Raw genomic sequence first — 22,320 nt, 5'->3', positions numbered from 1 at the left:
TTCCCTCGGTGGGAATCAAGGAGCTGTCTTTGCTTTGGCCTTTTCCATCTTTATCATTATTATTGTGTTTTCAATATGTGGCATTTCTCCTCCAAACCAGTTACTGTCGCTATTTTCAGCAGGGTAAAACGGGTTTGACTGGAATCCAGCGAATTCAAGGTTTCTTGTGTAAAGCCAGCAACAGGGGGGTTGAAGGGGGGTTAGATCAAAATCCTCGTTGGTTGTGGTATCGGTGTCTCTCATGCAGTGGTATTTCCCCGCCGCCTTCCCGCGCCGGTCCCTTGTGTCCCCTCCAGCCCGGCGAGGGTCACCGAGAGCCCCACACCAACGCGTGGCACGTGTGGGAGCCTCCCTTCTGTGTTATTATTTCTGTTTGCTTATTTCAGCCTTTTTGGCAGGTTTTTTTCTTGTCGTTTTCTCGTCTTGGCGTGGGGGGGGGGCCGTGCCGCAGTGGCACAGACTCAAATGGCCAAAAACAGACTCAAAAATCTCTTTTAAAATCACCTCCTTGCACTGTAAGCCACTCGATTACTCCCATCCCTCCTGCACTGCGTTGTGAGCTGCTACCAGTGTTTTCTCCCATCCTCTATTTGGTCTTGTTTGAGTTTTAGACAAATAAAGCTTATTAGAAGTTGCTTCTGGGTGACGGCACTGCCCCGCTTACCCCTTTGAGGTATCTCCTCCACCTTCATGTTGGTCCAGATGTTTCCCTGAGCTGCTCAGAGGCTTCGGATCGCTTGGCCCAGCTCGCTCGGCGCCCGCGTGCCCGTCTGCCAGGACGCCCTCCGGGAGCTTGCCGTAATGGGCGATTTCCCGACGGTTATCCTGCACGCTGCCGGAGCGCGGGAGGGCACCTAGGGCCAGTTCCCTTTGCTCTTCATCCTCTTTTGGGTGGTGTTATTGAGAGCCTTGCGTTGAGTGTTCATCCCCGTGCTGCTGGGTTACAGCTGGGGGAAAGACGCTACCTCCGTGATGTCTGGTTTTGAAAATTGCCTTTAAACCGTGCGAGAGCAAAAGTAGAGAGCAGTGGGTTTTTTTCCTTTTTAAATTTTTCTTCTCTCATTTTTTTTTCCTTCAACTCCATGCCAGCGAGCCCAGCTGTCTTGCTCCCCAGGCTGTCGGCAAGCGTAGCGCCTGGTGACTCCGTGGGACGCGAGCGCGGGCGGGCGCCCGGCAAAGCCGCCTGCACCGGTGTCACCCGCTGCGTGCTGGGCTCTCCTCCGCGGCGGGGGGGACCACTTTAACGCTGATCCGCAGATACACACAAACCATCTCATGTGTCTCAAGAAAAGACCAGCTAGATGGGATCCCACTGAAATGATCATTTCAGGTCATCACCGTGGGCTCGTAGGTATCTGTTGCCAAGCAAGTAAATGTCTTTTTAATGAAATCACAGCGGCACGGAGACCATTTCTTCTCTGTGCTGTGCCGAAGAGGAGAGTCCTGGCCGTGGTGGAAGGGTGTCACTTCAGCATCCGCCTGCCCTGCGAGCGGGTGCTATAGCTGAGATGTCTTCAACGTAGCTAGTTCAGCTAACAGTGACGGCACTGAAGCCACAGGTTGTCCACCAAAGTAAAAACCAAGCATTCGTACCCCTCTCTCTTCACTGTGCGGATTACTTAAACTGTTAAATTTAATTAAATTTCATTTAACTAGTTAAATTCCAAGCTACTGGCTTTGCCAAAAAAAACTAAAGGTCTTGCTTGTGCTGCTGTAGCTGCTGGTTCTCCCCTTGTTTCTGTTATTAAGTTCATCTTCATGCTGGAGCAAGCTGATGCTCTTTGCTTGGTGCCTCTCAGCCCATTCCCGCACGCGTGCAGCGATGTGGGGCTGCTGCTGCCAGGTTGTCGCTCCCGGGACCTCAGCGTGGTGCGAAGGAAGGGTGTTCTGGGGTGCACCGGCGTCCGGCGTGCCGAGCTTCCCAAATGGGGCAGAGTAGGCTTTCCATGGAAGTTCAGGGTCAGATACTGAATTATTCCCCATCCCCTAACTGAGGTGCTGACTCCTCCATTTCTCAAGGGGCTTCCGCTGGATTTCCAAGCACGAAGAGGGCCCAGATGTTCTTCTCTCTTTCCTTATAGCGACACATGATTGTGCTTCCAAAAAGGTTAAGTAGCCAATGCTCTTTTGTTCTGGTGTTTTAATATGTGGTCAAGATTCACCTGCATTTAGTGGTGCCAATTCTTTCAGAAAATTGAATTAAAAAAAAATCAGATCTAATTAAAAAACGTCAAAAATATCTTGTGGTTTTCTGGAGAAAACCCTGTGCTAGCGTAGCTGTAGGATCCATTTTCTTTTCCTTTGAGGAACAAATGGGAGTGAGTGTGTTTTCAGGAAAAGGCCTCATGGATGGTCTGTCAGAGCCGTGAGTGGGGTCGGGAATTTCGGGTCCCCAGCCCCAGGTGCCCCGGCGGGTGCAGAGTGCAGTCCTTCTCCCCGGGAGCTCGCTCATCAGCGCGCTGGCTTTTAGGCATGGTGTATTTAAACGGGTACAGGTTATCTAGAAGGTGTTTTTAATGGGTGAAGCTGCAGGAATGTTTTTTGCCACGAATATTTATTTACCAGAGCCTCCACATTTTACCAGAGGAAAAAAGTTTCAGTTTTTACAGTTGAAAAGAACTACCACCTTTGGTCATGATACAATTCCCACCTTAAAGAAAATACACTGTTGTTTTTCCATTTTATTATTTGCTTTGGGGTAGTATCTATTATCTGTTAAGCATTTCCCACTGGTACAAGAAGGAATATTCTTTGTCCTGAAAAACTTAAGACACTAACAAAAGAAAAACATTTTTTTTGGTAAAAACTAACCAAATCTCTATAAGGGACATGGCAGAAATGACTTTTTAACAGAATTAGGAAGAAAGAGGGACCTTTACAGATTAAGTCAGAGAGGTTAAACCATGTAAAATGTAATGTATTTTTTGAAAAATTGCCTAGTTCAAAGAAAACCTAATCAAACATCAAAACAGCTTCTCTATTGCAGTAAAACATAAAGATTTTTCCCTCAGCTGCAGAATTAATGTTTGCACTGATCTAAATAATTAATATGAATCCAGAAATGAGGTCCCATTAAATCTTTTAAAACAGGATTATTTTTTCCCTCAATCAATTCTGTGGCCAGAGAAAACCTCGCTGTATTCGGGGCAGGGCCCCGGCACCGTGACGGTGCTTCTCGGGAGGGCGTTGAGCTGGGTGGCTGCTTTGGTCTAGCTTTGGGCAGACCCAGATCTCTCCACCCTCCTCCGTCCTTCTCCCCAAAGCCGGATAACCACGCATCAGAGCACGGCAATTAGAGCCCTCGTTCCAGGTAAAGAAAGAATTAACTTGGCTGCGTTCTGCTGGGAAAAGGGGAGGAAGAGCATCTTTTCCCTTCATCAGCACTTCTGCCTTGTACTGGTTGGGGGTTTGGGACCAATGGGATGTTTTCTTCAACGCTGAATTAATTGTTTTAGCGTTGGGTTTTCAAGAGTAAAAGCCAAGGGAAAAATCAGTTCCCATTTAATTTCAGTCAAAATTTGTTTTTAATTTTCAGTTAAAAGTAGAATCAACAGTGACTTATTCACAGATCCTGAGGATTAATTACGTGCATCTCTTTTAGCTCCATGGCTAATCCAACCTTTCCTATCCGGAGGCAGCTCATTGCACAGCAAACTCTGGTATTTTCTGCACTATGGTAAAGGCAGGCAAGCAAGGCCATGCCATGCCGTGCCCCGCGCTGATACGCATGGGACAAGGTGGTCACCGGGAACCTTGTCTGTCACCGGGAGCCCGGAGACGTCTGGGAGCTATGGGCAGTGGCAGGTCTCCAACGCTCTCGGCAACAGCGAGGTTTCACACTGCCAACTAGGCGAGCTAAAAGACGTGGAGACACCCCAAGATAATGGCATTTATTCTTCCACAGCTGTGTGTGATCACTGCAAGGCAATATTAGAGGATACTTTATTAAGTGACATTTGTCCCTCTGCAAGGTGATTCCTGATTCTTTTTGAAGAGCATCTTTGATGCTCAGGTCTTCACCTCAGGGACCTCCCAAAGGTGGACTTACTTTGCCTTTTGCATACCGGCGTCTTCAGACACCCTCTGCACGGCCGTGAGCAATCGCTTCCAGACAGCTCAGGTGCTGCTGGGAGAGCTCGGTGCTGCCTCCTCAGCAGCTTTTACCTCCTGGCAACTCCATCACCCAAAAGAGCTGAGGAGCAAAGTCACTGACGGCAGCAGGATCCTGAAGAAGTGCATGGGGCTCAGCCGTACCCTAACTATGACCGTTCAGCAGAACGGCAAAGCAGCCTGCTAGATCTTACTGTCCCCAAAGCCCTGCACAGTGCAGAATGTGTTTGCTTTTCTACTTTTTTTTCCCTCTATTTTTCCTTTCTCTTATAAGCTGGACGCTGTGATGTGCAGATTTCTAAAGGAAGCTTCCAGTGCTGCTCAGGTGAACAAATGAGGGTATTTCGGATTTATCAAAATTTGTTCAGACTGTTAACAGTTGCATCTAAGCAAGATGTGAGGGACTTCAGTATTCTGGCTGAAGCTGAGTCTGAGCAGCGTTTAAATCTGTTCAGTTTTGGTCCCAGCCCAATTCATTACAGAAGTGTGCCAAAAAGGAAACAAAATTTTTTAAAAGATCTGAGCTAAGCATTTTTGTGTGGAAGACCAGAAACAGTGGTAAAGATACTGGGTATATGCTGAAGATCTTTTTCTTTTTTTTTCCCCATTCCAAACCTGCTGGCTGACAGTAATCAACCAGTGTAAGAGATTAGCTCAGTGGAGGGGAACTTCTGGAGCATTAAGAAAGTACTGATAAAACATCTTCAAACCTGAGCGCATACCAATTAGGCGAGCCCTATGACCTCCTCTCCCTCTCTGTCATATGATCCTTTAAAAAAAGGCCATTGAAAGTGATAATTTCTGTATGAAAAGAATCGTCTTGCTCTGCAGGGGAGTTAGGGAGTAGCCAGCGTGACGGAATTGAGCACAGCGATGGACCTGTTCAACGTGAACCTGTGCACCACAGCTCCGGCTGGGCTTTGACCCTGGTTCAGGCTTAATTGTCTGGCTAGATTCAGTATTTATTTTTTAATACTGGAAGTGAGCGTTGGACCATACAAATGCTCCGCTGGGCAGGAATGAGCACTAAGGATCGGACTGGACTCCTACGTGCTTCGTTCTCCCGTTTCCCGTACCAGCCAGGCCCGGGTACATCAGAGACCACCAGGCCCAATTCTCATCTCCGAGCAAGCTATGACAGACAGCAGTGTCACTATTCCCATCTGCAGATGGGGAAACCAAGGTTCAGAACAGGGAATGTCTGCTCCGAGGATACAGAGCCGGCCGGTGCCAAATCCGGGAACGTAATCCTGGTCTCCTAGCATGCTGATGCGCTAGGATTTACCGATGCCTTGAGGGAGATTTCTGCCTGTGCACCATTAATAAGAGGGTTTAGCGCCCAAAGAAAAGGATTTACTTCCTTTCCTAAACCTTCTTCACCCTAATTTTTGCAGTTAGAAGTTGAGAATTACTTTTTATGTATGAATGCGCACTGGGGTCAACTGGAGCAGAGGTGCTGTTTTCCGAGGCACTTCCAGCCAAAAATGACCTAATCGCTTCAGGTTCTGGGCGATTTGAACACAGTTTTGCACACTGGGAGCAGGAGCAGCACAGCAACGCGGCGAGGACGGGGGCAAGAGAAAAGAAGGGGTGGAGGGAGGGAGTTGGAGATTCCTGACCTAAAATCCCATTTGCAACCATACACCACCTTTGGTTAATGTATTTCACTTCTCTTGAATAGTGCAGTCAAACTCATGGGCATGGCTAGAGCTCAGATGTTTTAGTGGAATAAGAGTTTAAATTAACTAAACTCCTCTGAGACCTTTTATCCACACTATTGCTTGCTTCATTGCTGTTGCAGGACTTAGGATTGCTTTGAGAGTCGTGTGTTTTATTAAATCATGAGCTCTGATCTCAGGGCTGTGCTCCTGCCCGTCAGCTGGAGCACGAAATGGCCCTTCCCCTTCTCTTGTTGCTCATGTTTGATGAGTAAAATAATCTGTGTAAATTATCCCATGAGCTTAGGCATTAGTAAGAATAATCAAAGACTGAAGCCATTTTTTAGTGATGTGATTTCTGTCTTGTATACTGTGTTTTAAGGAATTACTGGATGAAGTGGCCTCGCTGGCAGATATTCCTTGATCATAGCTGAACCTCAGTAGAGTCAGAAGCAAAGACAGAAGCAAGTAATATCCACATTTAAATTATCTGTGCATACAGAAATTTTTAAGTAGCATATCTGTTTTGCCTAGTTCTTAAGGTACATGCCCATTTTGAGAAAACATGAGCTTGGGATGGATGATAGCAGGTTATCCTCAACTCTGAGCATAAAATGCCTTTTTCAGAGCACCACTGCTCATTCCTTGAGCGCAGGACTTCCTGACACCAAGTCCGTGCTTTCACTTGCTCATAGGTGAGATCCTCATGCACTAATTTTTCTTCACCCAAGTCCTTGGTTTGCTGCCCACCAAAGCCAGGCACATGCAAAAGCTTCCTTCTCCATGCCTATTCAGGGACACAAAAGCAATGTGGTTAAATTAATTAATAACTCATTAATTATATGGTATAGTATGTCTAATATAATAATCATGTATACTCAGGAACACTGAATCTCTGCAGGTCCCACTGAATGGATTGAAAATTTTGGGGGCAAAACACTGTTCCATGTTTCATTTGCCACCTTTTTTTTCTGCAGAGCACCAAATAGAATGCCTTTGCAGCTGACTAATTCCCGCTCAGGTTCATCTGGTATTGCTTTCCTCTATTTTAATCTTCAGGTTGAACTGTACCTTATAATTCACTTTCTAGCTAGCTAGTCCTACCATTCTTCAACAGTCCAACGAAATCCAGTTCTTGCCAAGACTTTCTTTAAAGCTATTAGAAAATGGTGCCATATTTAAACATGGAGAAAATTCGTTGAAATTGCATATTTTAAAAACGTGTTGCAGCAAAGCAGCTTGCATTCTCATTTCTGAAATCAGCTTTATTAATATCCAGTTCATAAGTAAGTTGCATCTGCCCTGCAGATGTGCTGGCACAGCTGGAATGGCAGCTTTTCTCTTTCCCACCATACTTGTGTCTTCAGCTGTGTCAAACCTGGCGTTGGCCAGTGGATTTTTTTGGCTGGGCGCTACAGCAGGTTGCCAGCACTGAGCAGAGCTGAGGAGGGGGAAGCAGCGCGTCCGCACCCGGCCCTGGGTAGCACTGCACGACGGATCATGCACGACCCGGTGCAGAGACGTCCAGACCACTGCCAGCACGGGGTGCTGCCCCTCGGCTCTGCGGGAGACGCCAAGGTCAAGGTGTGGGTGCGCAGGACAGATCACACCTGAAGGTAGCTCTGACTTCTTTTCTCTTTTAACCCTGCTCAGCTTTGTGCAGTTTTTATTCACCTCAAAGTTCCCTGGCTCTGGTTTGTTGCACGCTGCAGTTAATTTGTTTTTCGTGGACTGCCTTTTCTGAGAGGTCCTTGAGAAGGTCCCAGCAAGCATCAAGACCAGCAGCAGCTGCAGAGGTTGAGTTGTTAGGTGAAATCTGTGGTTTTGCTCCCCTTTCCCTGTATCTCACCACTGGAAATTGGAGGGAAGAAGTGGCCAGGTGTTGACCATCACTGGTGTGGCACCCGTTAAATGCTCTGTGTTAAGGGTCCCTCTTCAAGGCTGGGTGCCTTTGCAGCCTGGTGGAAAAAGGTCCCAGCTCTGCGGTGGGATGGGTGAGTCTGAGGTGAGGCTCTAAGAGCCTGGATGGAGCTGGGGCTTCTTTAGCACCTCTGAACTGTGAGGCTTAAGTACAGAGAAAACTTGCAGAGTGAGTGATTTGAATTATTGTTAGAATGAATTTATTTCTTTATGAAGACATGCATACAAACTGCCTGTAAATCCTCGCTGTCTGTAGTGCTGTTTCTCTGGGGAAGATTTGATTACAAGCTGACTATAAGTTATTAGCTTTCCAGAAAGTCTAAATGAATGTTACAGGCTATAAACTGACCGTATAAGTTACAGTCTCTCATGCAACACTTAACGATGGTTGCAGTAATGTTTATATCTTTCCCAAGGACAGGAGAAAATTTCTTACTGTGTCACTGATTGCAATAGCTTGATATCTCAATTTCATGTCTGAAGTCAAACTGGCAGTGGGTGTGGGGTTTTTTTATTTTTTTTTCTCCTCCCCCTTCCTTTTTCTTTGTATATGTGGTGTCTATTTTGCCCTGTTTTGGTACTATGTAGTGGCACGTTTGGATCTGCCATCCTCCTGTTTTGCTATAGCAGCCTTCAGTAGTTCAACTGCGACGTATCGGGACCTTGGCTGTATTCTCAGACCCTAGAAATGAGCATTTAGGCTCTAGCTTAGACACTGTGCTTACCTTTATTCAGAAAGGCATGCAAGAATGTCAAAACACATAATTATTGTTCTTGCTTGTTTACTTATTTCTCACGAGTTTGCCAACCTAGGGACAGCCATGGTTAGCTGTGAACTTCAGGAGGTAAAAAATAGCCTAAGACCATATTTGACCTCTAGGCTTGTTTGTGTGGCCCTAAAATTTCTCCTGAAGTATCACTACCATTTAAAAAATTATTTCTCATTCATCTGTTAGACTCAGCAGGAATTTGCTTTTAATTAAAGACCTTGGAGACCACGGAGATTACAGCAGTACTGGTGAGCCCAGAATGTCTCCTAAAAACATACAGGCGGAAAGGCGATGTCCAGAGCGTGCCGAGTATTGACGTTGTGGTGTTTCCAGCTGAATCTGCTCCTGCTGGTGGAGAACTGGAGTTAGGAATAGCCTTGGCAGCCCCTTCGGAGCAGCCCACCGCAGTGCCCCACGCGCCTGACCCGGGCAGGTACGACGGATGGGTCCCACTGCCTCGGCAGGTCCCTTCACCGAGCTCCTGCTCCGCAGCCCCTTAGCGCAAGCGGTGGTTCACCGTGGTTCAGATTCATCTACTTCTAATCTAAGTCCGTCCTAGGGGAAAAAAGAAAAAAAATGTTAATTAAAAAGAAAAAAGGGAAGTGTGGAGGGGGGAAAAGCACAGCTCGGGAGTGCAGCTGCCATATCTCCCTGCCCCATGCCCACTGGGCTGGGCTTGGGTGGTCATTTCCCACCACGTAAATGGGATGGATGGTGGGTTATCCACATGAGCATCCCAGCGGGGATGCGCTGCGTTCGCCGCGGCTTGGGTTCGCGTCCTTCCTCCCAAGCGCCCATCGGGGGAGGAGGACAGGGGAAAGGAGGGGAAGGCAGCTCCGAAGAGAAGAAGCCTCCTGCGCCCCACGAGGAGCCCCAAGGAAGCGGCTGTCTCTCGTTGCACAAACTCTCGTGTCACAAGTATTGCTTCTGCTGTTGCTCTCTGATCCTGAGCTGCTGTCAAAGCTGCTCTCTGCTTCGCCCCTCTCTTAGAGGCCCCGTTTTGCGTTACGTGAGCGTGGTGACAAGCTGGTGCTTCAGTTGCATGACAGCATCCTGCTCACTGCGTGACGGCGCTTGGTGTTTTATTCCGATCCTTCATCTCTCAGGTCTTTAGCACTTACTGCCAAGTGGCATTGCTTCCCTGCTCCATGCGTGCGATCCCCGGTGCGCTGCTTTGAGGTGTTTGCTCAGAAAACTTCTAACTTCTAAAAAAAGAAAAACTTCTAAAAAAGAAGCTTCTAACAAAGTTTCTTTTTTTTTCTTCTTTCTTAATTTATTTTTTGAAATGCATTAGTAACCGATTTCTATTTGGGCACAGACAGGTGTATGCATACGTAGGTACATGTGTATATATAAAAAATGATCTAGTGCATGAAAACGTGTCATGCCAGTATGTGCGCGAGCTTGCTTGAGGAGAGCTCTCCAGGAAGGCAGCAAGGAGGTCAGTGAGCTTGAGACCATTCTGCACTGCATTTCTACTTATTTAGCCCTCAAAACATCATCCCACAGTTCACGTTTTAACATGACCTGTTGAAAGAAAATCCAGATACGTTTTGCAACTTCTTAAATCCAACTTTAAGTTATCTTGAGGCTTTTGTCAAGAGACGGAGGTGTTAGGCCAAAGTGAGTTGACGTGAAACTGGGCAGCGCGCTGTGTTTAGTGCTCCCCGAGATTGGGCTCAGATGGGAGGAGGAACAGCTTCTTATCACCAGCGCTGTGCTGGGAGGAGGAGGAGGAGGAGGGAACTGCAGGGAGAGAAGCAGCGCGAGTCCTTCCACCGTTCAGCCAGTAGATGTCACGTTTGGTTACGGCTGGCAACGCGCCGGTCCCGGCACTGCGGCCCTCGCGCTGCGGGCGGTGGCTGGACACCGCTACCCGAGAGCCAGCGAGAGGAAGGGGAAGACGTAACTCACAGCCGTGCGGAGAAGGCATCCCTCAGATGAAACGTAGTATTTTCTGCAGCATAATTTCATATTAGTTTGTGTTGGCCAAGACATTGCTTTGATCCAGCAAACCAAACCTTTCTGCACCTGGAACTGGGACCTATTAAATCACTTGAGATGGGGAGGGGACTCTTATAACCTATATATTTAAACTGTGCTCAAATTAGGTGTCTGCATTGGAACAGTCAGAGACTCTTGAACCGTTCCTTCTGCGCAAGCTGCAGTGTGGTATTTTGTTGTCTGCGGTGCGGTGCCCCTGGGAAGCCAGAGTCGCACACAGAAACAAACTGAAAAGGAAACCTCTTCCCGAAGGGCTCCTTATCTAAGGGTGGAGCTGGACTATGAGCAGGGAGAGCCCGAAGAACCAATGAAAGGATGTGACTCAACCCGCTGGACAGCACTGCCAGTGCATCGAGTTTTTAAGTGCTGACAACTTTCTGTAGCCCTTGTGAAGACAGAGCTTTATGGGAGAGGCTGGTCAGCCACATAGCCCAGCTGTTGTGTTACAGTTTAAGCTAGCCTTCTTTCCTGAAAACCAGAGTCCTGGGATCTTCCCTCCGGCAACCTCACCTTTGTCGCTGCTTGGGGCCCTGACCTTCGCTCTGGAGGTCCGGGCTCCGACATGGGCTTTGCTTTGCAGTCCTGGCTGCCTCTTTTTCATCTGATCCATAGTTATCCCTGCTATTTTCCTCATACGAGGATAAACTGCCATTTCAAAATTCACCTCGGTCTTGCAGGTGGGGCCACAGATTATAAGAACAGATTATAATGATGTGATTTTCAGGTTTTGTATTGGGCTCCAAACAGTCCCAGTACCTGGAATCACTCCTTGGGAAGACCTGGTGAAGGCCTTGGTCTGTGCTCTTTAGCATCAATGTGTGAGTTATGGCCAGGCAGTATTTTAAAACCACTGTGCAGGCTAAATGCAGAAGGTGGTAGTACAACTGGAAAGATTTAAGGCTCTACAGAAAGTCCCAAATGAAAAATATAATCCAAATCTAAGCAGCATGAGGATGATGGTGTTCATAAGCAGGGGAAGAGGGAATTCCTGGCTGCATAGCCAGAGGGAGATATCAAAGAAATAAGCCAAGATTTTATTTCGGTTAGAGGTAGGCCATGTGAAGAAAGAGACTTCTGTTAGGTCTTGATATGAAGCTGGTAGCATATGAAATGCAGGATGGTAGAGGGGAACATCAGTGGAGTCTCTTGGAGCCTCTAAGTTGTCTAAAAGAGCAAAGGACCCTTAGAAAGCCAAGAGAAACTTGATCTGAGAAGCAGACCAAGCTCTCAAGAAGAGGAGAGGGAGCTTATTTTATTAGAGCTGTTATGAAAGTCAGGGAGAACAGGGATGGAGGTCTGGTTCTGGTACTTGAATGGGAAGAGTTTTCAATGGGACCAAGGCTACAAGAAAATGTGTTCACCTCTAAAAGCAGTTTTAGCCAAAAAATCTTAGGGAAGGACTTTTCTAGATGTTGAAATGCATTCCTTGCACCCCCTGAAATGCTATGGGGTGGACTGGAGACTGATGGGCACCAGCTGATGAGAGCTGTTAGACTGAGAAGAAGCTTGTGGAAGGTGTCTCCAGAGGTGAGGGGGAAGACTCAGCAGAAGTGTTGGGTTTGGGTTGGTAGGAGGACCAGGAGGGAGTGGAAAGACATGTGTTTCCTTTCACATATGCAAATAACAAACAGAAAGTGCTTTCTCTTTCTGAAAATCATTCATAAAATATATATCTTGTACGAAAATAGAGCACAGTAACAGGTAACATTTTTTCATAAACTCTGTATCTCCCAGTATTTTACACAGTTAAATATATTGTTTTGTTTATGTTTTATACCTGTCATGCGTTTCAAAGATAGAAAGGTCTGTAGTTGAATTTGCCGAAACAGGAAGCATTTGTAAATCTCTGATATTATTTTATTTTTTCCCGTTTATAGCTGCTATTATAAAGTGCCAGGCACCTTGATCATCGCTTATACTGAACTCCTTGTCAGGTTAAGTTAAAGTGCATATGTGCTGCCAATATGGAACGGAGATGGTAAAGATCCTGCATTTCCAAACCATCTAACGCCGAGCAAATTAGCAGAAATAGGTATGAAGATGGGGGGAACATAAACAGAACATGCAAGGAAATGATTCCTTGACTGCTCTGTCTGCATGTCTACCAAAGCTGTCACTGGTGCGGTGCCTGCACCGTTCCTACTGCTTGTTTCTGCATGACAAGCCAGCGCAAACACTAACCCAGGGCCCCGAAACTCCATCCGTGGCTCGTAGTCCGCTGGTGTCATTAGGGAGAGAATGTTGCCGTTGCTCAAAATCGGTGGGTCGTGTTTGTGCTCATTATAATTTAAATTTGCAATGCATGTTCCTGATTTCTTATGTTACTTTGGAAACCATGCATTGGCAACTGGATTGAAACGATTCCTTCAGATTTTTCTTTTTCTTTTTCTAAGTTTCTGAGGGATGAATGACTGAGTAGTCTGTAAAGAGCCGGGGAAAAATCTCCTGTGAACGGTAGCAGTGTTTCTCTAATAGGTACCAATTCAGGAACTGTTTTAGCAACGTTTCAGTGCATTTCTGCTCAGGACAGTACTTTAGCATTTGCTGAAATCCCACTGACTGCAGAGGGATGTAGCACGAATTTAACAGTAAGTGCTTGAAGTGTTCTTTCTTCCCCTGTTTGTTTGTTTTCTATGAATCAGTTCCATACTGTCTTTCATTCCATTTTTGACCTTACGCTTGTAGAGAGTCAGTAGATAATATTTTTGGCTGTGCTGCCTGGAGGAATTCAAACGACGCCTGCGAATAGCTGCACAAGAGATGCTAATGATGGCCAAAAGGCTCTTTGGCTGCGAGGGGCTGTTGCTGCAGGAGAACAGTGAGTTTGTTCCCTAGCAGTCAGGACCTGCAACAGTGACAGATGATGTTTATTTCTCTTCCTGATCCAGGCTTGTATTTACTACAAAACAAGTAATTACCAGAATTAGGCTTGTAACTTCTTATCTATCAGGAAATAACAACTTTTAACACCATCTGCTGTAGTTGCTTCTTTAGTACTGTTGGGCTGCTATCCCCTCATTTGTACATCAGAGAAACACGACGTCTGCTTGTGGTTTGGTCAGTACGTGTTAGCGGAGCCCTTACCAATTAAATTAAAAACTATTTCTTGTTTAGAAACATAGGAAAAGGCACCAGTGCCATTATATTCAGGAATGCAGTACCTCTCGTGCGTCAGGAGGCTCCTGGGGAGCTGTAATCCAGGTCATGCTGCTCAGCCTTTCCATAAATCCGGAGCAAAAGCCTTTAGGGCTCAGCAGTCGTGATGGTGGCCAGAGTTGTTGAGATGGTTTTGCAAACTGCTGTGTACCCTGTGCTCCTGCAGACGTTCAGGGTTATTCCTGTTTGTCATGGTTAGGCTTTATGCTTAGAAAGGAGGAGAGAAACTCTGTATTCTGTACGTCTTGGCTGCATAGTTTGTGAGCTTTTTTGAGATGCCTCAGCTGTGTTGGAGTCTACCTGTTCCTAGGGAAATGCCCTGCCAGCATTGGACCTGCCCCAACTAATCCTGAGTTGCTCCAGAGAGTCCTGTCCGTGGGCAGGCTCAGGTCTGGAGATGCTTTTGGTGCGGAGCGACGCGTGTTGCCATCGTGCCTTGGGGACCCTACGTGCTCCTCCTCATGTCTCATGTTCACTTCTTCCATGAAACACTCATCCGGGGGGGATCTCTCTCCCGGTCAGCCCTCCCGGTGGGGTTTGGGGTGAGCAGAGCAGCTGGTCCCCACGGTGAGCCTTGTCCTGTGAAAGTCTCAGCTCATGCAGCGGGAAGCACCACCAGAAACAACCAGGAGTGAAGGAAGTCCGCCTGGAACAGCATCCAACCAAATGCAGGAAAAAACAAACCAAAACACCAACCAAGATAAAATTCTGTTGTATGGAGGTATTTTTCAATCAACAAATCAGCATTTTTAACTAAATTTTTCTGTGGGCTCTTCCCACTTTCTCCTACAGAATGAACAGTTTCCTCCTCGCGTGAGAAGCTGGAGAAGTTGGCCCTCACCAGCAGCATGCCTGACATACTGCTTGGCCGAAGATGTGAAATGCCAAATTGTGGAGCCGTGCTGGCACGGCCGTGGTAGTGCTTGTTCCTGGCATCCCGAGACCTGGTGGTGAGAGTAGGGGAAATGCTCCAACAGACAGCGATGCCGGAGCTTGAAAGGGCTTTGCCATATCTCGTCCCACATAAAAGACACATTAGGAACGATGTTTAGAGCTGCTGCTCACAGAGGACCTTGAGAAATGCAGTCTGTTGTGCCTCACTGATTAATCACAGTCAAATCCTCAGATCAATATTGCCGGAGATCTAGCATCGTATCTCCCTGAATTCCTATTCCAGGCTTTCATAAGAGGTAATATGTCGCAAATTTTAACTACAGATGTTCTATGGTGATAGGGCACAGAGTGGGGCGCTTTCTTAAAAAGCCTGCCAAGATAATAAATGCTTCCCTGGAGAAGAGCTCGCTTGGTGTGTGTAGGATGGTCCACTGGCTGCCGATCTGGTTGATATTAAATAGAGATGCAGCAAATACACCGAAAAAAAGCTCAGTTGGGGATGGGGGGGAAATTGCTTCTTGATATTAAAGACACAAGAATGAAAAACTGCTATTTGCTAGCAATAATCAGAGACTTCTGCAGTATCTCTGCCTTTCAGAAGAGCTTCGGATTTCAGATTAAAACACCAGTTCAGCATGGCCTGGTAGGACTGGGACATCCCAATATTCAGCATTACTTATAAATCTAGATGAACTCGGGCAGAGAACTGGGTGATGATTTTCTTTCTCCTGTGAGGAGTGAGTTAGATAAAATCCCGAATGACTTCTTTGTCCTGAGAGCAGAGCTATCCGTGACTGTGGTCTGCACACGGAGACCCGTTCAGGTTGATGGAGCAGCACTGCAAGTGCAGAAGGATGTGGAGTTGCTCTCCTCGAGCTGGGCAGCCCCCGCGTGCAAGCGGTGGAAGAATACACAGTTTCTTAGCAGCGTAGCCTTCAAACACAAATATTTGGTCTGTTGATTTATGCTGCTGTCTCATGCATTGGCCATCCCACATGAGCAAAATTGCATTTTGTGTTCCTCTCCTCACCCTGTCCCCACCCTCCCTCCACACACAGCCACAGGCTTCTCTCTTTTGCACATGCACCATATTCAGATGGTTTAAAAAAAATTAATGTTTCGTTAGCGATAAAAAGGAAAACAAACAATATACTCTGCATTAAGCCATGTCATGTATCCTTTCCCTGGCAGAGCCCCAAGCATCACAGTCACTAGAAGTCCAGCAGTGCGAGCGCAAAGGGAGGGATTAATTAATAACTAGTACACGTTAATGGAGCTCTAAACCCGACTTCGGATTGCCTAAACAGACACAAAAAATATCCTGGCATTAAGCCCTCCTCCCTCGGGACTTGCTGGAGCAGTGTCTCTTGGCAAGGTTGCCCTTTCCAGGGCTGTGTCACTTGAGCTTGTGCCTGCATGAGCTGCTCGCCATGGGCAGAGCAACCAGCCTGCGGGACACGGAGCATCCACGTGCCGGGGCGCGAATCGGGAGGGTCCCTCCCAGCACTGCGGGTCTCACTCACGTTAAACAGGAGATATTGGAGTGGTCAGTTTGTCATGGCTGCGTCCAGTTAGCAAAAGACTAGCAAGGCTTGATCCCAGAGGCAGCAGAAGGCAGAGGTGTGTCTGTCTGTCCTGAAATGTTTTCATAAATCTTTGAACGCTGCAAAAGCTGAAGACTTGGAGAGGAAGGTCGCTGCTGCTGCCTGTGCTTTCAAAGGGCAGGTGGTATGAGCCAGGCAAGTGTTTCCCATACGCAGAACGAAACAAGGGGGTTTTATTTTGAAGGAAGATCAGGTTGAAGTGGCTGTAGGAAGACAACTAGATAGAAGATGGAGTTGGGCTGGTAGCTCCAGCGGATGCCCAGCGTGCTGTGTGGCTGAGGATCCTCTATAACCTTTTCCAAGCAAGACCAGGGCTGGGAGCTGGCTGCAGAACTAACCCTGAATAGTACAGCTGATTAACTCTGAGCCAACTGCTGCATCCCCCTTTTCAGGTCGCACTAGGCCAAGGACTACTGCAAAGTCTTGCTCATCATCTCTTTATTATTACGAGGGAGAGTCTCTGCCGAAGAGCGTCTCCCGCTAGCAACGGCGTAGCTGGATGGTGGCACACCTGCGTTCTTCAGGCACTTGTCTTGAATCAGGACAAATGCTCTTGGGGACAGGTGAGATCTGCAAGCCCAAGTAAACTGTCCATGTGTCTAATCACTCTTCTTCCTTCAAGGGTGACATATACTTCTTGTGTACTCTAAAACACTACCCAGCTTTCTTGGTACTTCTGAAGTTCGCAAGTTAAGGACTTAATGTTGTGTTGTTAAATTTTCAGCATTTCCATTGGCACCAGAAAGCTCTTCTGTTATCATGGATTTAGAATAATGCAGCACTTCATGAGACCTCATTATTTCACAAAAGGTGACTATGTTGTTCAAGTGCCCGTATTGTGGCAAGCGTCTAATTATGGATCCTTTTTGCAGACCCCCAGAGATGCCATTATGTCCATCTGCAGTAGCACAGGGAGGATTATCATTTGCATTCAGCATGAGCTCTTCTCCATTATTTCCACTGCACCTAAACAAGAGAAACAAATCTTACTGACCACCGATTCTTTTTTTTATTTATCTTGCATTTCATTTTTCAGAACAGCAGTTTTGCTTTGCTTCATTTCCTCTTGAGTATTGTTGTTTGCTACTCCACCACCAAGGTATCTGCTCTGATCTGGCCTAATAGCATGTGCAGCTTCGCTGGTCAGCCTGGCAAAGCTGTCCCTGCTGAAAGGGCTTTTCATCCTTTCCAAAGAAAAGCATGGCCTGCAGGGGTGGCACACCCAAAGGTGAAAGCTTTGTCAAAAACCACAACGAGATCGGCATATCTTCAAAGCAGGAGACCCAAAACCACCTTTGCGTTCTGCTTTTACAAAAATCTGTGCTCCAGCTACGACTTTGCAAAGCAAACACCGTTATTTATTTCTAAGCCCCAGATACCACACCTGGGTCCCAGGCAAGCAGGTAAAAGCTGGTAGTCTGAGGTGGGTGAATCCTGTGGCTGGTCTGGATCCAGGAAAACTCTTCTGGGCAAACCAGCTTTGGTTCTTGTCTGACCGAAGGTTATTCTCTTTGCCACATATAAGCAAAAAGTACTTTATACTGCAAGGGAAAAACAATTCAGAAGAGAATTTGGCCTGTGAACTATACAAAATTATTTCCATGTTTTCTATCTGAAAGATGATGAGCCAGGAATGAAGAAACCACGCACAGAGGAGTGGTGCATGCTAGGTGCAGCGACGGTGTCGGCTGGCCATGGGCACCGTGTGTGGGGCTTCCCCAAGAAAACGTCCTCTGATAACAGCTTCCAGCTTTGCCTGGGGCTTGAAGCATCGCAGTCCACCCCTGTGAGCCGGGGGGCAATTTGTGACCCACACCATTAGCCCTCGGGCTGTCATCGTCCTCGTCCTGCAAATTAACATAACTATTCTAAATGCTGGAGTTTTTTTTCCTTTTTATTATTTTTCCTTTCTCCTTTTTCACTCTTTCCCTCTTTTCTCCTCTTCTCACTCCCTTTCTGGTGATTGAAGTTCTAGATTTCTAGAGCAAGATGTCTCCCCACCCCATCTCTGTTTACACCTGTACGTAGGAATACTTTTAGGGAGAAAATACTTAAATATTACTTAAATTACTTAAATGTTACTTAAATAACACAGGCTCCCAGTAGCTGAAGGGGAAGTGATGAATGGGTACTGCTGTGATGGGTACGTCTCTGGTGGGACAGCAATGAGCCGCTCGTTGGCTTTCAGGCCCCCGCAGAGCTCCCCAGCTTGGTGGGACACCAGTGGAGTTTGGTCCACGTCGTTAGGCCAGTTATTGTGCCAGCACATTAATGCTACATGCGTGTACGGACGGGAGCATTTCGGAGCCACAGAGCAAACACAGCAGTCGGCGATGGTCTCAAAGGACCAAGGAAATTCTAAGACAAAACCTTTGTTAAACTGGAGTTTGTGGAGGTTTTACTTTTTGGTTTTGTCCCTGCTGCATCCGTCAGGACAAAAAGTGGTTGTTAGAAATGTTTTCTATAAATCCACCTGTTAAATATCGCTTTGGGTCAATCCTAACGCTTTATTTCAAGAACGCGGAGCAAGGTTGCCTTGTTTGGATGATGTATTAAAAAAGGGAAAAAGGGAAAAGCAGAAATGAAAAGCTGCTCAATAGAAAATTGATTTGGAGTGTGCTGGTGTGGTCTCTTTGGCTGCTGAAACACGTTTTGTCTTTCCCCTAAGACAACTCTGGGAAGATTTTGGCAGGTAGCCGGGCGGTCGTGGTGATGCTCGAGGAGGCTGTACGCGGCTTCTGGCTACAGCTCAAGCCGGTGCCGGGGCTCTGCTCCCCGTGCAGGTGTTGCAGTCGCTCCCGTGCATCGCGTGTGCCGCTACCTGCCTGTGTCGAGGCAGCCAAATCAGGCAGTCCTGGTCGTTTTTGCTGCTATACACAAATCGCTTGTTGTGGGATACTCTAGATGCCAAAAAGATAATTTACATGTGAATGTGGCGTTTGGATTTGTGGGTTTAAGTCAAAGGGAGCTCCACCTTGGTGAATTTAGGTAAGCCTTTGTCTTATGTTAGGGAAATCACACTTCGATTTTTCATATTTGTAGAGAATGAAGAATATAATAACAGTGAGATGCTCCTATACCCAAAATGCGATGTCAGATGTCGCTTCCTCCTCTGTAGCTGCAGTGCACGTGTGTACATATATATATGTTCAGCTAAATAATGTGCCTGAAGCTGTAGAAGTCTGCACATGTAGAGCGTTGAGAAAGCTGGCCTATATCTGTTTTCCTTTGGGAAGTGGGAGAAGAGAAGATGTGCCGAAGGCAGCATTCGTTGGAAACACCCCTTCTGCGTTGGCAGCTTCGGGATGCCGTTTCGCATCAGCTCTGCTGGGCGCAGCAGTCCTCACCCAGCCCCTTGTGCAGCTTTTACATCTCCGTTTTAGTCAGCCGGGCCATGAAACGTCAGTGCAGAGAGGTGCTGGGTTGCTGCAGGCTGCCTGTTAGAGGCTCCGCACGCCTGGGCCGAGGATGCCCCGAGGCACCGTTAGCGGTAGAGGCACAGCGCTGTCGGGAGTCCTTCCGAAACACGGACGGGAGAATAGTTCCAAAACACGCTTTTGGAAGAAGTTGGACCATGAAATGACTCAAGCTGAAGGGATGAGAGAGAGATTTCAAATTAAAATCAAAGTTTAGTTCTAGAGCTCACTGTCTGATCGTTCTGTGGTTTCTTTGTTTTTCTTTTTTTTTTTTTTTTTGCTTTTTTTTTTCGTTTCATTTTGCTTTCGCATGTCCTGCAGGCAAGGCGTACGCTCCGGAGTTTTACTACGACACCTACAACCCGCTGTGGCAGAACCGGCCCCGCGTTTACTCCTACAGCCTCCAGTGGACCCAGATGAACCCCGACGCCGTGGACCGCATCCTCGCGTACCGCCTGGGCATCCGGCAGGTGAGGAGAGCGGTCGGCTGGGACGGGGAGCGCGCGGACCTCCGCCAGAGCCGCCTGCCCTTCTGGCTTTTGTTTTTTCCCCCCTGTTTCATCCTGTTTGGATTTGCTGCCGAATTGCAGAGGCGTCCGCTGCCGCTCGCCGGTCCTGGAAACCCACTTGCACGTTTGCAGTGCGGAGCCGGCGCCTCGAGGGACTGCGCAGGAGAAACTTGCAGAGAAATCTAACTTCTATCTCTCTATCTATATATCTTTTATTATGTCTTCCACGTAAGTAGATAAATATAGCAAGAAACATAGCTTTCGTACAGAAACATGTGATCCCTGAGAACTGAGAAACCTCCCATAACCGCGTTAAAGCCCGTCGCGCTTGCATCATCGTAGGATTGGCTTTGGACTTTCAAAGGACATTCGCTACTGTTAAAAAAGCACGGTACCACGCTGTTTGCAGAGGAACTGTTAAATTAACATAGTAGTCAACATTAATTTACCGTTCAGCAATTTTTAAGGAAAAATGTTATCTATCTTCTTTTCAACGCGATTGCTACACAGCTTGAGTTTTAATAGTTAATTAAAATGAAAGAACCGATCTGTGCATTGCCTGAACTCTAATTAAAAGGCAACCCCTCGCCTCCTTCCCCTTCGCAGGGCAAGGCGAAGGTTTGTTTGCAGTGATACATTCATCTAAGTCTACACAAAATCTCAGAAATAGGTTCCAAAGGGAAAGGGGTTTTTGTGCCATGCTGCTTTTTTATGACCCTGTCTAGATCCTGTGTGTGCTAAACAGTACAAATGTACCAGGGGTCGACGCTGCCGCTTTGGTTTTCAGTACTACTAGGCTTTCTAAAGGAAAAATGCATGATTTGAAAATGAATAATCTTCAAATATTCATTGGTATGAATGGTGTGAATGCTTCCTTGGCCACCGCGGTCCCCTCGGAGTTGCGTTTTACTGCTCTGAGCTCTCGCTGTTGCTGCCAGCGTTGTCCCTTGCCATAACGCCAACATCTTTGGTTATTCAATACGTGAAATGATAGTTTGTGCAGAGCGAATACGGATCAGGGACAAGGCTGATTCTTGGAGTCACATCTATATATATATATAATTTTTAATCTTAGAGCGCAGAAAGTACCTTGCCACAGAGATCTCCGACCGGGGTGAGCTTTTGGGCTGCAAAACAAATGCACAGTTTGAGCGTGGGTTTGTGCTCCTTAGCGAATGTTTCTTAGCTTTGGTGGTAGCTGTAGCTCAGGGTGTTGCTGGGGGTGTTTCCAGGGAAAGGCCTTGATACCCGCGCACGTGGTGGGCTGGCGGCGAGGGTGCTGCTCCAACACACAGATATCCAGTGTGAGTCGTGTCTCTGCCTGAATCTAACTAATCTGAAATGAAAATTAGGGACTTTTATTAAATGTTTATGCAACGGTTTGCATCATTAGGCACAAATCAGCCCTGTTATTCTCTAGTACCCGAGAGGAATTGTTAAATTAAAAAAAAATTGCTAAGTAAAAGAATATATAATGAAATTATTTGTATTCGCATTAGGGTTTTTAGCGGCTTTTTCCATTTCATTTTAATTTATTTTTAATTATCTATTTTGGGTGCTTAAAATGAGTAGCTCCTTTTCTCTAACGTCCTTGACAGCACTCTCTGCCAATGCCTGTTCCCGTGGTCTGCCTGATGCTGCGTTTGAAACTTGGGTGATTTAGAAAGTGGTGAGCTATCCGGACACGCTCTTTCATTACGGCAGCAATTCCCCTGAAACAAGGGTGATAATTAAAATCCTTATGTTCTTTGACACCTGCTGGTACTTGTTACCAGCAGATTGCCCTTTGAAATGTTTGTGTTTAGGTAATTTATTTGACTTGGCAATGTATTTTTTGTTGTTGCTTTTGTTGTTTGGGTTTTTTTTCCCCCCGCTAAGATGGTTTGGGGAGAAACGATACAAAATAGACTCCCATATCTTTGTCTGGGTTACAAACTACAGCAGCGTGAGATGCAGTATTTGCGGTGTTGTACGAGGTTTCATAAGAGCTTCGCTGCTGTAGCTCTGCCTCTGCCTTCGCCACGTAGCTGGAGGAAGCTACGCGGAGGATGCGCTTAATAGGGCGGCTGCAGAAAGCCAGAGGAGCCTGGTAACGAAATGCAGCAGACTACGTGGGGTTTTTTATTAAAGACAAATTGTGCTGCTGGGAATTTGTTAGATTGCACAGCATTATAATGACAGGCAGATATCTCAGCTGGCTGAAACCCCGCGAGGTTGCAGGGTTAAAGATGTGCTCTCTGCCGTGACCGGCTCGGAGTTTTGGAAAGTTTTGCTGGCAA

At 46.8% G+C, this 22,320-nt stretch overlaps 1 protein-coding gene across 2 annotated transcripts in view; it reads left to right on the top strand.

Annotated features, from left to right (window-relative positions):
• MDGA2 (MAM domain containing glycosylphosphatidylinositol anchor 2) overlaps window positions 1-22,320 on the top strand; it is a 373,737-nt gene that overhangs the window by 307,943 nt on the left and 43,474 nt on the right. For both annotated transcript variants that reach the window (XR_010389253.1, XM_064511798.1), the window contains exon 10: window positions 19,854-20,002. Coding sequence is in view for 1 of the 2 variants with exons in the window: in XM_064511798.1 (XP_064367868.1) it covers window positions 19,854-20,002 (149 nt within the window). In the remaining variant the exon portion in view is untranslated. The remainder of the gene's footprint in view (window positions 1-19,853; window positions 20,003-22,320) is intronic.

The sequence above is a fragment of the Dromaius novaehollandiae genome, chromosome 5, assembly GCF_036370855.1.
Source record: "Dromaius novaehollandiae isolate bDroNov1 chromosome 5, bDroNov1.hap1, whole genome shotgun sequence".
NCBI classification, from domain to species: Eukaryota; Metazoa; Chordata; class Aves; order Casuariiformes; family Dromaiidae; genus Dromaius; species Dromaius novaehollandiae.
Note: the sequence above shows the minus strand (reverse complement) of the source record. Positions and strands in the feature narration are given on the sequence as shown.